Consider the following 16233-nt stretch of genomic DNA (forward strand, 5'->3'; position numbering starts at 1 on the left):
GCTTGACTCTGGCTCTCTTTGCTATTAGTCACACTTCCCTCAGAAAGCCCCGCTTTCTCTCTAGCCTTTGATATACCACTTTTGAAAGGCCGTTGATTCCTGGCGTAAATGGCGTTACGAGGAAGACGGGCTCGGAGTAGGGATGCTCAGGAATCCAGTTCTGTACAGTCATGAGCCTGGCCATCTGGAAGTCTCTTCTTGCTCAATGAAATGGAGTAAACATTGTCCATTATGAAATCGACCACGCAGGCTGCCAGGGACGAATGGGATCCCACCCAAAGCCAATCGCGGCTCTGACAGGGAAATTGGCTAGCACTGCCTGAGACTACTCCAGCCTCCCCCGTCCCTGATGTCACAATTCAGAGGCTGCTGCCTGCCTAGGAGGTTGTAGAAAGCTCTGTAGGTTCTCTCTGTGTCCCACAGGGCTCCTCGGGCCAGATCCCTGTCTGATGGCTTTTATGAAAAAATACCTCCTCCCCATTCTGGGGATCTTCTTGGCCTACTACTACTATTCTGCAAATGAGGAATTCAGACCAGGTAAGTACCAATGTGCTTAACTTTGGAGGAAAAGATTTTAAAACCCAGGGATGGCTGGAGGAATAGATTTTAACACCCAGGGATGGCTGGAGTGTTTCTGAGGCTCAGAAGGAGTTCTTGATCCCCAGAGTTGCTGGACAAGAGGGGACTCTGAGGTAAGACTGTTCTTCTGTTTATGGGGTGTGAGGAAGTTAAAAGATTGCTAAATAATCCATGTTTTATTTGGCACATTAAATTGAAAGCAATTTCAGATCTCTTGCAAAAAAAAAAAAAAGGGAAAAAAAATGCGGGTAATTCCAAAATTCACAATTTCACCAGATAATTGAGCTCTGTGAAGGAGTGGATAAGTGGGAAATAAGAAAGAATTCTGGAGTTGATGACTAAATAGAAGTGAGAGAAAATCCCTGGAATCTCTATGAGCACATGTGTTTTGATGACTTTTTGAATTTTATTTCAATTGAGCAATCGGATGAGTCCAGAAATGTCTGGAACGCCAGTGTTTTAGCTAAACTCTCTGTCCATAGGGGTTTTCAAAAAGGGCAGCGAGGAGACTTGCTTCTGAGCCACCAGAGCAAACTCCCATTTCAGAAAATGTTTACGAAAGACGGGTCTGTCCCTTCATTGATTTGTGCAGCTTGACATCAGCTGATACGGGCTCATAACCTTCAGACACTGAGATAAGGCTCTCCACCTAAGCAGAGAATGGGAAGAGGGATGTTGCTGCCATGTATGGTCCTCACTTCCTTTTGGGATTTCCCAGAGATGCTTCGAGGAAAGAGAGTGATTGTCACGGGGGCCAGCAAGGGAATCGGAAGAGAAATGGCCTATCATCTGGCGAGGATGGGAGCCCATGTGGTAGTGACAGCGAGGTCAGAAGAAAGTCTAAAGAAGGTGAGGGTCCTGTGCCCACAGCCATATGTACCTCATGTGCCCAGATGCATTCCTATATATGCTCGCATATACATGTCAACGCACAGAACTGGCACACTCAGACACAGATACACACACACACACAGATCCAAACACCCACAGGAATACCAAAGTGTGCTTTAAGGTTCCTTCTCATGCATATATATCTAGACACAAAGTTCTTGGGTTCTATATGGTCACAGACATGCCCATTCACACACATTGACACATGGAGTTACAGATATATAGCCATGTACCCAGAAACCACTATTCCAGTACCTACTCAAGAATTCACAACTGGTCGCCATGCAGACACACACCCTCTTATATACTCAGGCGCACAAACCCAAGGACTCACAAATATGCACAAACCTAAGGCTACCCACACGGAAACGAGCATCCATATCAATCATGTGTTCAGAAACATCTGTTCAAAGAGCCTCATGAGCACAAATCATGGACTAAAACTCCAGCAACATGATTTATCCATCTATAACCTGACCTTGTTCCAGACAGTATTTTAAACAGGACAAATGCTGTGTCAGTTGCCTTTAATGACACACACATACACACACTTTTCAGAGCTGTGAGCAACCTCTCATTTAAGCCCCCATCATGCCAGAGACTGTCCCCCCAGAGGTCTGCAGCCAAGACCGACGCCAGCTGCCTCTGTGCCCCTGCAGGTGGTATCCCACTGCCGGGAGCTGGGGGCGGCCTCAGCGCACTACGTGGCGGGCACCATGGAGAACATGACCTTCGCAGAACAATTTGTTGCCAAAGCTGGAAAGCTCATGGGTGAGACGGCATCTCCTCTCTCCCCTTCTGGACTTTGCCCTAGGGGTCACCAGGGAGCTTTTGAGATGGGGGAGGAAGAGGGGAGGTATCAACCACAGATGGTTTCTCTCACCACAGCCATCTCTTGCAGGGGGACTTGACATGCTCATTCTCAACCACATCAACTACACACCTTTAAGTGTGTTTACCAATGACATCCATCTCTTGCGCAGAAGCCTGGATATCAACCTCCTGAGTTATGTGGCCCTGAGCACGGCCGCCTTGCCCATGCTGAAGCAGACCAACGGGAGCATTGTGGTCGTCTCCTCCATAGCCGGTGAGTGGGCCAGGGGCCAGTGCACAGGGCAAGAGCGGCCCAAGTGCCAGGGATGGTGGTGTTGAGGGTTCTGTAGTGAACATGCATTTTGCCCATTTCCATGCCGAGAAGTAACACAATAGAAACCAGAAGTTGAAATGCTTAGGCTGATGCTAAACAAAAGCTGATTAACAGCTCGCCCATATGTGTGGACCGGCAGATATATGAATAAGAGCCTTGGGTCAGGAAACTCATTGAAGAGCATGCATGCTGAGAAAAAGAGACAGTGTTTGGAACAAGGGAGATGAGCGAGATGAGGACTTGTTCAGAGTGGGTAGACTACAGAGTTCCTGGAAGTATGAGGGAGGAAGCAGCAGTTCAGAGAGCATCCCTGAACTCGCAGGTGGTTTGTAATCAACAAGCTGGAGTCCACAGGGTCATCAAAACGCTGCCACCTGTCCTGAGTCTCAGAGAGAGACTTGGTCATCGCAGAGAAGATTTTGCTTCTTCCATGACCCAGAGCCGTAGGTTGGTGAAGTTAGTTGATGCAAAGGGAGGACTGAGAGGTGAAATATTTTAACAACACACAGTTGACTGGTATGTGGGTTAAGCCAAGGCAAAATGAACAACAAAAACAAATAAACCATATTATAACAGACCTGCCTATATCGCGGGTGTTCTCCAAAATCTGAACTTGCTACATCAAAAGTTCATTTTAATCCACCAACAGGGTAGGGAGCAAGTGTGTCCAGAGAAATATTCAGAAGGAGAATGCTGCAAAATCAAGAGAGGCCCCCTGTTTTTGATGGTGACCACATTTGAAGGGATCACCAGGGAAAAGCCAGAGAGTTTCCAGCTTGGGGGATTCCTAGGCCCATTTCATTATGGGTCCAGTAGAGAATTGCCACACATATTTGCTGATTAGTCAGTTAGAGGCCCATTTCATTATGGGTCCAGTAGAGAATTGCCACACATATTTGTTGCATTAGTCAGTTAGTGGGACGCAAACACCAGGATTGAAATTAGCCATCTGCATGTGGCTCCCAGCAATGTGAAAACAAATCACCTAGAAGCTTTGTAATTTCTTGAGTAGTTCACAAACATGCGTTATCACTGTAACTCAGAACAGCATCTATATTGTAAAGAGTCCTACTTCCCGAACGGACGGGAAAGGAAGGCCTGCATAGTGATTGGATAAAAGGGCAGTGTGTCTGTACTACCCGCCAAACAGAGTGATTGATATGCATCCCTGTGCTTCCTGGACAACACAGGCTCCCCCACCCCTCCCCAGACACAGCCTCTCTCTGCGCTGAAAGGAAGGGAGAGCATCTGGATGCATACTGAGTGAGAGGGTGCTGGGCACATCCCCAACCCCTCCTCGGGCATCGGCCAAAACCCACGGGTCGCTCATGGTGTAGGTGGCTTTTATGATCTCGGTTGATTAATACAGCCACTCTGGACAAAGATTGTGCTCTATCTGGTGAGTTTAACTCTCTGTAAGATGCACGCGGCCAAAATATTCTCGGAAGGAACGGAGTTAGTACAGAAGACTGGGGACATGATGAAATTCTGATAACCTCTCTTTCTACACGTCTTCTCCAATGACTAATATCACCTCGTGGTTTCTGTGGACTCTGGGAGGTAGAAACCTAGCTGGACTGCTGTTCTTCGTGTCTGTTGTTTGTATAGCCAAGAATCCAGCCTGTTTGTTTTGAAGAATGTCTGAATCTGCAAAGTACAAGCACTTTCCTTTCGCACCCTAATTGAAGAATTTCTCTGCTCTAGACTATAGTCTTTTTTTTTAAATTGAACTATTGTTGATTTACATAGGCTATGTTCTTTCAGACAGTCAGCAAATGTGTTTCTTAATCCTTCCTTCTTAAAATCTGAATCCCACAAACAGGGGGATGCTAAACCTCAGATTAAACCTAAGGTCAGCCAAAGAGCATTGGGATGGCTTTTTAATAATTCTTTCCAGGGACTGCAGTAAGTGGTTTATTGAATTGCAGTAATCAGCAGTTGTTTTTATCCCCAATGCATTTCCATGTATTGCATTACATAGAAATCCTACACTTTTAATATGTTCTCTAAAACCTTGGCTACTTCTTTAGCATCATCAGAGACAGGACGATTGCCTCTGGGAAGGTCCTTACTGTCCACATCCATCCACCACTCAACACCATTTCTAGCACCTACTGCTCAAGTTTCTATGTATGTGTAACATCTAGTTACATTGCGTAGTCTCCCTCTTTTCACCACGTGCTAGTTTGGGTATATGTTGAGCTAATATCACAAAACCCCAAATTTACAATGGTTTAAACGTATCTAAATTTATTTTTCTAACATGGAACGGCCCGAGGAAGAGTTCAGAGCTGCAATAGAAGTTCTGTCCGTGGAATTGTCTGGGCACTTTCTATCCCAAAACCAGCATCCCTGGGCATTATTATCCTCACCTGTGTGTCCAAAATGGCTCATTATCATGTCAGAATTCTAGCTAGAGAAAATGGAGAAAGAAGAACACTTTCAAGGAGGAAGAACTTGAATGTCACACACTTCTGCTACAGCTAATTACAGTTATGGTCTTTATTCAGGATGGACTTTGTGTCCAGCTGAAAATCAGGGGCAACCCACTCCAGTATTCTTGCCTGGAGAATCCCATGGACAGAGGAGCCTGGTGGTCTACAGTCCACGGGGTCGCAAAGAGTCGGACACGACTGAGTGACTTAACTAACTGTTTCTATAAAAGACACTGGTGTCGGCAAACAACAGTCTCCCCTACATCACCCATGCGTATAAGACTAGAGGCAGTGTTCCCTCTAGGACACCCCACACGTGTACTTCACACCATACACACACATTCTGGACACAATCTCTGTCACATCCAAGGTCCATCATGAAGTCAAAAACATCAGGCAGTGAAGCAGGGGACAGTGGGGTAGGATGAAGAATGGAAAGAAAATACCTGGATGGTATTTGTGAAACAAACTGAGACGGGGAGATTAATACTCCAATATGACTAGAAAAACAAAAATCACTGAATTAGGCAGAGAACATTTGAAAACATCTGGAGAAAGCTTATCAGCCATGAGTCAAAAAGGTTATCTTAGGTTCCATTTTAGAAAAGTAAAAGTCATTCCACTTCCGAATTCCCTGATTCTGTGAACCCCATAACTATGTCACCTACACACACAACAGCTGATACCCAGCATCTGATACTGCTTCTCTGCCCTTCCTTTATGGTCCATCAAGGGAATCATGGACAAACCACACACCCCCTCCCCCCCAGCCCTGGCTTTCCCCTATGAGGATCCATTTAACATCACCTCCTGTAAAGACTTTTCAGTCTTCACCAGATTCCTTTCAATGTTTCCTCTTTATTCTTACCTACTTCATTTTGCTAAGTTACCTTTAGAAACCCTACTTCCTCTCTATTTTTTGGCTTCATTGGTGATACAAATATTAGCAATAATTAGAGTACAAATGTTAACTGCGTTGGGTCAGTATAAGGGTAGGGATCGTGATTCTTCTGTAGCAAGAAAAACCTAAGGCCCATTCTGAAATGAAACTGGACAAAATAAAACACTGGGCTTCTTCAAATATTCAAAATGAAAAACACATCAAAAGGCGTAACAGAACCTTGTCAATAACCTCTGAGTGTTCAGATCTCTCTTCAGAAGCTCCAAAAAATGTCTCCAGTTACCTATTCATTATGCTCCAAGTAAATCTTTTAAAAAGATCAGCTTCCTATATATTTTCTAAGTATTATTCAAATGTATTCCTTTCCCTGTTTACTCATTCCCAGCATTGTTTCCTACTATTTTTTATACATATGTGTAGTGTTTCAATCACGTTATAGCTGACTAGCCAGAGGCAAATAGCCTGTAAGACAATGCTTTCCTGGGAAAACTCAAACCAGTGCATGAAGTCATTTGTTGGACTTTAACCCATTTACTGGCTGTGGACTGGCTGTGTGGTCTAAACCTATTTCAAGAATTCTACATTACAAAGAAGAAAAAGAAACAGGTTTCTCAATTGATCAGTTAACAGGATTTGGATTACTTAAAATTCTGCTTTGCATAAAGACAAGAATGTACAGCTGTTACTCTCAGAGCCTTCAGCTCTGACATCCATTTTTTCCTGAAATATAGGCTCATTCTTAATGTAAGGATATGACTTAAGGGGAAGCAGGGAGGGTGGCAGCCAAGATCTAGGATGCAAAGAAGCCTAGCAAATACAGTAAAATGAGGTAATTTATCCCTCACCCAAGTGTCCTAATTTTTCTAAGAAAGATGAATCTTTACCCTTAAATCTGATTATCTCAGAAATAATTTTCAGGGCGCACAATTGCCAAGGTGAGTGGAAGTATTTCTGCATACAGATGTAGGTGTTTACGTGATGAGGGGAGTGCTGCAGGTTTGGACAGTGTCGAGGGGTGTGGGGAGAAACATCAGCAGGTGAGGTGCCTGTGTGTGTAGACTCGTCCTCTATCGGGCCTAGGAGAAGACCGAAAGGAGCTCAGAGTAAGAACCAACAACCTGCACTTTAAAATTGCAGGAGTCGGTGTTGCCTAAATTCAAGAGACTGTGCTCAGACAGAATCCGGAGGACCGAAGCAGCTTGACACAGTGGACATTAGAGTTCTGTGTTGTATCCCGTCCACTGCCCGAGAGGGGTGAGGGGAGATTTTAACGTGGGGGAGAATACTCCCTGCTGACGACCGTGACAAGTTAGTGCAGGTTGAAAGCACCACAATGCTATTCATGTGACCATTACTCCTTGGTTACTCCCTGGAAAGGGGTGGGTTGGAAAAACTTAAGTAGTCATGGCTCCTTAACCCTGCTAGACCATTATTTTCATTCAAGTACTGTTCCTGACGAAAATAGCAGAGTTCTACCATCATCCATGCTTTTATGTCCACTCACCAAAGAGTTTGAAAAGGCTTATAACAAATACACTTTATTTGGAAATACCCAAGTAAAAAAGGAGGTTTTAAGAGAAGAATATAAAAATGCCAAAATTAGACTCAACATAGATGCTGTGCTTAAGTTTCTAAATTGACTCTTGAGTTTCTTGACAAAAAAGGAATAAAACAGAATCAATGATAGACAAGATTATATTCAAAAGAAGGAAGCATCATAGGAAGCAAATTCTGAAATAAACCTCTCATAAGAGATCATAAATTGAAGACACAAAATAATGGAACTAATAATGGCCCTAACACTTTTTAAAAATGTTTCTGTGATTATAAAAGCTACACATACACACACACAGAGTATGAAAATTGGAAAAAATGAAGAGAAGCATAAAGCTGAGAATAAAACTCCTCCATAATCATGCCAATATTTTGAAGAATTTACTTCTAGGTACATATAAATATAGAACAATTATTCTTATGGAACCAAACTCAGGTAGGAGATCAAACCAGTCAATCCAAAAGGAAATCAACTCTGAATATTCATTGGAAGGACTGATGCTGAAGCTGGAACTACAATACTTTGGCCACCTGATTCAAAGAGCTGACTCATTGTAAAAGACCCTGATGCTGGGAGAGATTGAAGGCAGGAGAAGAAGGGGATGACAGAGGATGAGATGGTTGGATGGCAACACCAATTCAATGGACATGAATCTGAGCAAGTTCCAGGAGACGGTGAAGGAAGGGAAGCCTGGTGTGCTGCAGTCCATGGGGTTGCAAAGAGTCAGACATGACTGAGCGACTGAACAAGAACAGCAAACTCAGGTCTGCTCACTGTCTCGCAGCAAAGCCAATCTACCAACACCAGGTTATGGAGAAGGAACGTACAGCGTTTATTGCAGGGCACCAAGCAAGGAGAACTAGCAGCCCATGCTCAAAAGACTCAAACTCTTCATTGACTTTTAGACAAGGGTTTTTTAAGACAGTGTTGGGGAAACTGTCATAAGATTAGCTTGAGGACCTTCTTCTGACTGGTTGATGGTGAGGTAACAGGGTGATGTTTCTGGGATCTCAATCATCAACCTTTTAGTTTTAACAGTCTGGGTCTCTGTGCTTGTGATCAGCATGTAGTCATCATCCTCTACCTGAGTGGGGGGGGGGGGGTGTCATAGTTTCTGCAGAACAAATCGAAGATAAGCATCAGATTATAACTTATATCCCTTTAGGAGGGTATAGGAGTCCTGTGACTCTTGTTCTAATCATTAGCTACTTGAGTTTGTTCTTTGAAACTTGGAGAAGGCCTAAGAGACAAAAGCCTTTTTTTCTACAGATAAGAAATAGAGGACATGGAAGGCCCATAGTGCCCAGGAATGTCCCACAGGGTCCTACTTGGTTTCAATCTCCCCTTTTCTTTGATACTCCTCAATCCTGAGGGCAACTAAGGTGGGACAAGAAAGGGAATAAAGGTTTGAATAGAAAGATGAATCATAAGCTCAGCAGGGGAATTCTGTTTTAGGAGGACTTGGATGTAGTTACTCCCAATGTATTTTTAAAACCCTAAAACAAGAATCTTGCACATAAATGTGTGACTTGGTTGATGAGTATTTCCTTGATAAATTCTTAGTACTAGATTTACTGCGTGAAATGATGGAACTGATTCTAAGGCTATTGGTATGTATTTCCAAATTGCTTTATATAAAAGTGAAAAATAAAAGATCTGACTTTTTAAATACACAAAAATAAAAACCCATTTAAATGAATATGAACATCATGCTCCATTCCCACCTTGAGTATATATATGAGTGTTCATCTCACACCTGCTTTGGAGAGTTAACCAAGTTTTCATTAGTTGACAGTTCTGTAAGTAAAGGAACAAGGCATTCAGTGTTTACAATTTGAATTTCTTTGTTTACTCATGGAATGGAATGTGAGGCCCCTGTCCCCTTGAAAGCAATAGCATTCTATTTTTGGTTATACTTATTTCCTTATTTCCTACAACAGCACCTAGCCTGTGGTGGATATTTCATAAAAGTCAGGTAATTAATGAGTGAATTTCATGTTCATGTGTTTATAGGTCATCTATATTTTCTATTCTGTGAACTGTTCTTCCACGTTATTGCCTATTAAGATATTAACAAAACTTTTCTAAAAGTAAATACAGTGAATCAGTGTCGCATGCAGCTTCATGCTGCAAAGTCTGACAAAGGTATATCACTGAAACAGCTGAATTTAAAGTTATACAGTGAAAAGTGAATTTGACCTGGTGACATTAGATAGCTTTAGATGGTTGAGCTTGACCCAGGGAGGTTTCTTCTTGAAAAAAGCTTTGATTTTAAAAAGAAGAAATCTACTCAAAGGTACTTCAAAATGAGGAATGGCTGGGGAGAGAAATATTAATGCTACACCTGACAAATTTATGCTACAGGTAAACTTGCATAAATACTTCTCGAGTGTGTCGATTCAGTCATCAAAAAATATGAATGGTGGGTCCACACTGAGCCAGGCATAGCTGCAGATGCTGGGACTGCAGCCATGAGCAGGAGAGGAAGGCAAGGCACCTATGCCCTGAAGCCCACATCCCTGTGCAAGAGATCCTCACTGCATTCTTCACGGTCATAAAGATGCCAAAAGAAACCCAAATACCTATCACTAGGGGCAGATTCCTAAATGGAAGTGAAATACCATGTACATTTTTATGAGTATAAGAATCATATGTTCACGGAACAGTATATGTAGTGTGAGTTGACCTGTATTTAAAGAAAGGGGCTTTCACCTTTCATTTTATTCACTTTGGAGCTGCTTATTGTACAAAAAGCTGGGTATGAATTTTGTTAGAATAATTTTTTTTAAAGAAAAGTAAGGGAGAGGATTCTGTATAACAAGCAAAAGCAAAATGTTTCACCTCTCAGGATGGCGAACTTCGGGAGGACAGAGATTGTGCTCAATCTCACAAGTTAACAAATAAATTCAAATGACTGAAACACCAAATACCATGGAGAGGTGAAGGTGTCTTTCTTGTTTAGTTGGTTTTTTGTTTGCCTACAACACTGTCAACTCTTACAGACTATATTTAACTCTACAAAGTGGGTGTGAGATAGGCACTCTTACCCTCCTGGTGGGAAAGGATATAGTTCTTTTATTTATTTTAACTGGTTTTCACTATTGATCTTTAAAAGTCTTGTCCTTCAGTTTTCATTGTACCTAAAGCAATTTGGCAATGTGTATTCCATATGTATAATATGAGCATTCTATAGTCAGTATATAGCCTTGAATTTTGTTAATGAGCTCTGGTTCGGCTAGCTTGCCACTCAAAAGCCAATAATTTAAGAGACAAGTGTCAGTAGAAAGGAAAGTTACTTCCAAGAGAAAAGCCAACAGTCTTGGGAGAAAGTGGACCCGTGTCCTGAGACCAACTCCAGAGATTCTGCTCAGCCTTGACAGTTTTTGAAGGGAAGAGGAGGGAAAGAATCTGAGTGAATCATCAGGCAGGAGGCTGGGTTCTGCATCCTTCTCCATTGTATGTAGACTGGTTGACTCTCTCCCCCTTCAGAGGTTATCTTGCCCCCATAATCTGCCTGCAGGATAGCTAAAGGGACTACTGGGGGTACAGAGCTAGTTATTCTTCAAATACATAATTCTTCATTCTTACTTCTTTTAATCTAGGAAAAAATCAACAAGTTAGGCGGGCATGGTATGCATTCAGGATAGCATAACTCAGAAGTTAGTTTAAATTGCCTAGTGACCTCATCCCTATAGTTAGGTTCTTTTGAGGCTAGAGGGGAACAGAAATGGGCAAACAGGAAAGGAGCAAAAGAGCTGTTTCAATTATTCACTGTCAAACATCATTCCATTTCTATGGGTTTAGGAGTGAAGGTCTGTCTTCTCTAATTTCTTTATGCTGACAAAGGGCTCCATATTTTCTGAGTTCAAGATGCCATCATGGATCTGTAGCATCTCTTTGCTGACAGTTTTAAATGTCTGCTTATGTGAATGCGGGCAGAGCAAGCTATAATTATTTTGATGCCCAAAAAGATGTAGATCATTATGAGTAATAATGTTAATCTCATTCTCTTGAGACCAGTTCTTAGAATTGTATTAGTCATAGATTCAGTGCTGCTCAAGATGGAACAGCTTATGTCATGTCCTCTTGTGGCAGTTAGAGTATCTGAAACACAGCTCAGGAATATGCGTCAGACACTGAGACTATTAGAACTCTACTGTCCTAATCATTAACTGCTCGAGCCTGCTCTTTCGTAACTCTGGGAGTCCTGGGAGACTTCAACTTTTCTAAAATCAAGAAGTGGGGTACATTGAGGGGCTTTTGTATCTGGGGTAGGGGGAGCCTTCAGGGTTCTGGTGGGTCCCAAATTCACCCAACAAATAAAATGCTAAGAATCTATCAAGGAATAATCATCAATCCAATCATAGATATATAAACAAGAACATTTTTTGTAGAATTTTTTTCAACCTGTCTATACACCTATAAGCAAAACTACCAACACCTACCTGAAAACAGCCAATGGACATGTGCCTGAAGTCAGATTCCAATTAACATATGACTGAGCTGAGTGTATTCTATGGGTTTTAAATCATCTAACATCTTTCCCATGAAATTGTCTCGTTCAGGAACTTCCATATAATAAGTGCATATCATAAATCCTTTATTTCTAGCATTAGAAAACTAGTCTTTTCTGGTACTCACTAAATAATTAAACGTAATGAACGATATTTAAAGAATATTATTTTGAAGAGGCGCCAAATCACTGGCCCACACTGGGCACACATCTGTCTCAGTCCTTCCCTTGGGAGACAGCTGGCCTCGAGGGAATTGTAGCTAGGATCTCCCAGAGCTAGCATGGTTAAGTCATACCTGCTTTCCTCAATGCATCTGCTCCTAACTCCTGCTCTCCCCTCTAAGCTCTGCTTCACTCAGGACAGAGTCAGTCTGGCCGTCACAGCCCCTTCTCAGCCCGCAGTGTACCCGTGACTTCAGCCCCATTGCCTATTCTCTTGGTCTCTCCATTTTCCAACTCTAAATTCCCTCCAAAGAAGAGGTATCTAACTGGCTCAGCTGAATTTTATAAGTCAAGCCCCCAAATCACTTATGATGACCAGCCTAGAGAGGTACAGTCATTGACTCAGGTCAAATCAGTGAGGCCATGCTAAGGGCAGACAGAGCTAGACTAGAAGCAAGGCAGGCAATGGTATAGACGTGTCTGAGTTCCTCAAACAGCCTTTGATGTGCACAGTGTGTGTGCTCAGCAGTGTCCAACTCTTTGCAACCCCATAAACTGTAGCCCACCAGGCTCCTCTGTCCATGGAATTTTCCAGGCAAGTTCACTGCAGCAGGTTGCCATTTCCTACTTCAAAGGATCTTCCCAACCCAGGAATCAAGTTCATGTCTCTTGGGTCTCCTGCATTGGCAGGTGGATTTTTTATAACTGCGCAACCTAAGAAGTTAGCCTTTGCATGATTTTCCCTAAATACTGCTTCTGTCGAGAAGTAGTGGTTGTCTAACTTGAGATACTGAGGCTGAGATAAGGAGGGTGTCCACACAGGGGCGACAGAGGTGGCCTGGTGCAAAGTTTCAGAGCTCAAGTGGGCAGCAGAGGGTGTCCACGCGGCACCTGGCATAGGGGCTTCAGAACTAAGAGAGGCAGAGAAGGTATGTGTGAGGGGGCTGCGATGGGGCAGCCCAGTGCAGACTGAGCAGGGCATCCTCCTGGCCTGGCATGGGGTGTCAGAGCCCAGGTACACTGGAAAGATATCCACGTAAAGGGCGCAGAAGCAACTGCAGATTAATCACCTCATCAAATAAGTGGTATATGTTGAGGATAACAAAAGCTACGTTCTCATTTCTGGAGTTATAAATATGAAAAGAAAATTAGAATGAATCATGTGATGTTGATTGGAATTGGAGGTGTTGGTATGAATCAATAACTTTTAATCTACATAGAGAGATATAGAAATATAGATACATGTGTCTATATGTGTGTGCATATATTCTCTAGTTCTGTCATCTGAGAGGCCTTGGGAGCACATTTAGCACCCAGATCTTAGTTTCTAAATATCATCCTGTACTAAAAGAAACCAAGACTTCTTGAAGAAATGGTGTTGTTCCTATAAGGAAAAAACTGCTTAAAGAATAATGACATGTTATTACAACACAGAAACTTTTCAAGGGCTCCCACGAGACAAATCTAAGACCATCTAGGACCATTGGGACTTTCAAATAAATAATAATGATAAAAACAGATTATAAGCTATTACAGACAATAAGAATTCATAATGATATAAATAAATACATGAATAAATAAGCAGGGAGAGAATAAGGTTTTCCCATACAATAAAAAGCCAAATAATAAATACAGAAGGAATAAAGAAATTAGGCAACCATTTGGCAACCATCACAGTACTCATTAGGTGGCAGGAATACACAGAAGAACCGTACAAAAAAGACCTTCATGACCCAGATAACCATGATGCTGTGTACTCACCGAGAGCCAGACGTCCCGGAATGTGAAGTCAGGTGGGCCTTAGAAAGCATCATTACGAACAAAGCTAGTGGAGGTGATGAAATTCCAGTTGAGCTATTTCAAATCCTAAAAGATGATGCTGTGAAAGTGCTGCACTCAATATGCCAGCAAATTTGGAAAACTCAGCAGTGGCCACAGGACTAGAAAAGGTCAGTTTTCATTCCAATCCCTAAGAAAGGCAATCCCAAAGAATGCTCAAACTACCGCACAGTTGCACTCATCTCAGTTCAGTTCAGTCGCTCCGTCGTGTCCAACTCTTTGCAATCCCATGAATCGCAGCATGCCAAGCCTTCCTGTCCATCACAAACTCCTGGACTTTACTCAAACTCATGCCCATTGAGTCGGTGATGCCATCCAGCCATCTCATCCTCTGTCGTCCCCTTCTCCTCCTGCCCCCAATCCCTCCCAGCATCAGGGTCTTTTCCAATGAATCAACTCTTTGCATGAGGTGGCCAAAGTATTGGAGTTTCAGCTTCAGCATCAGTCCTTCCAATGAACACCCAGGACTGATCTCCTTTAGGATGGACTGGTTGGATCTCCTTGCAGTCCAAGGGACTCTCAAGAGTCTTCTCCAACACCACAGTTCAAAAGCATCAATTTTTCGGTGCTCAGCTTTCTTCACAGTCCAACTCTCACATCCATACATGACCACCAGAAAAACCATAGCCTTGTCCAGATGGACCTTTGTTGGCAAAGTAATGTCTCTGCTTTTTAATATGCTATCTAGGTTGGTCATAACTTTCCTTCCAAAGAGTAAAGCAATGCTCAAAATTCTCCAAGCCAGGCTTCAGCAATACGTGAACCGTGAACTTCCAGATGTTCAAGCTGGTTTTAGAAAAGGCAGAGGAACCAGAGATCAAATTGCCAACATCCGCTGGATCACTGTAAAAAGCAAGAGAGTTCCAGAAAAACATCTATTTCTGCTTTACTGACTATGCCAAAGCCTTTAACTGTGTGGATCAAAATAAACTGTGGAAAATTCTCAAAGAGATGGGAATACCAGATCACCTGACCTACCTCTTGAGAAACCTGTATGCAGGTCAGGAAGCAACAGCTAGAACTGGACATGGAACAACAGACTGGTTCTAAATAGGAAAAGGAGAATGTCAAGGCTGTATATTGTCACCCTGCTTATTTAACTTATATGCAGAGTACATCATGAGAAACACTGGGCTGGAAGAAGCACAAGCTGGAATCAAGACTGCCGGGAGAAATATCAATAACCTCAGATATGCAGATACACCACTCTTATGGCAGAAAGTGAAGAGGAACTAAAAAGCCTCTTGATGAAAGTGAAAGACGAGAGTGAAAAAGTTGGCTTAAAACTCAACACTCAGAAAACTAAGATTATGGCATCTGGTCCCATCACTTCATGGGAAATAGATGGGGAGACAGTGGAAACAGTGTCAGACTTTTTTGGGGGGGAGGCTCCAAAATCACTGCAGATGGTGATTGCAGCCATGAAATTAAAAGACACTTACTCCTTGGGAGGAAAGTTATGACCAACCTGGATAGCATATTAAAAAGCAGAGACATTAGTTTGCCAATAAAGGTCCATCTAGACAAGGCTATGGCTTTTCCAGTGGTCATGTATGGATGTGAGAGTTGGACTGTGAAGAAAGCTGAGCACCGAAAAATTGATGCTTTTGAACTGTGGTGTTGGAGAAGACTCTTGAGAGTCCCTTGGACTGCAAGGAGATCCAACCAGTCCATCCTAAAGGAGATCAGTCCTGGGTGTTCATTGGAAGGACTGATGCTGAAGCTGAAACTCCAATACTTTGGCCACCTCATGCAAAGAGTTGATTCATTGGATAAGACCCTGATGCTGGGAGGGATTGAGGGCAGGAGGAGAAGGGGACAACAGAGGATGAGATGGCTGGATGGCATCACTGACTCAATGGGCATGAGTTTGAGTAAAGTCCAGGAGTTTGTGATGGACAGGAAGGCCTGGCATGCTGCGATTCATGGGATCGCAAAGAGTCGGACACGACGGAGCGACTGAACTAACTGACTGACAGTAGTCTTTTTCCAAGAAGCATCAATCAATGCTAAACCTAGTGGGTAAAATTTAATAAGAAATACAGTACTTATATAGTCTCAAAGTATGACCCTACTCAACAACAACAACAAAACAGCCCGGTTCAAAGATGGGCAAGGACTTTAGTAGACACTTTCCCGGAGAAGACACAAGAATGCCAAGATCACATAATAACCGCTCAGCATCACTACCTACCAGCGAAAGGCAGACTG

At 42.8% G+C, this 16233-nt stretch overlaps 2 protein-coding genes across 2 annotated transcripts in view; one reads left to right on the forward strand and one right to left on the reverse strand.

Annotated features, from left to right (window-relative positions):
* Positions 1–16233, reverse strand: part of LAMB3 (laminin subunit beta 3) — a 126833-nt gene that overhangs the window by 104890 nt on the left and 5710 nt on the right. The gene's annotated exons all lie outside the window — the stretch shown is intronic.
* Positions 345–16233, forward strand: part of HSD11B1 (hydroxysteroid 11-beta dehydrogenase 1) — a 38642-nt gene continuing 22753 nt past the window's right edge. Inside the window, exons 1-4 of the mRNA XM_020904244.2 lie at positions 345–537; positions 1298–1428; positions 2130–2241; positions 2372–2557. Coding sequence (XP_020759903.1) covers positions 450–537; positions 1298–1428; positions 2130–2241; positions 2372–2557 — 517 coding nt within the window. The 5' untranslated portion in view covers positions 345–449. The remainder of the gene's footprint in view (positions 538–1297; positions 1429–2129; positions 2242–2371; positions 2558–16233) is intronic.

This window comes from Odocoileus virginianus, chromosome 11 (genome assembly GCF_023699985.2).
Source record: "Odocoileus virginianus isolate 20LAN1187 ecotype Illinois chromosome 11, Ovbor_1.2, whole genome shotgun sequence".
Classification (NCBI taxonomy): Eukaryota; Metazoa; Chordata; class Mammalia; order Artiodactyla; family Cervidae; genus Odocoileus; species Odocoileus virginianus.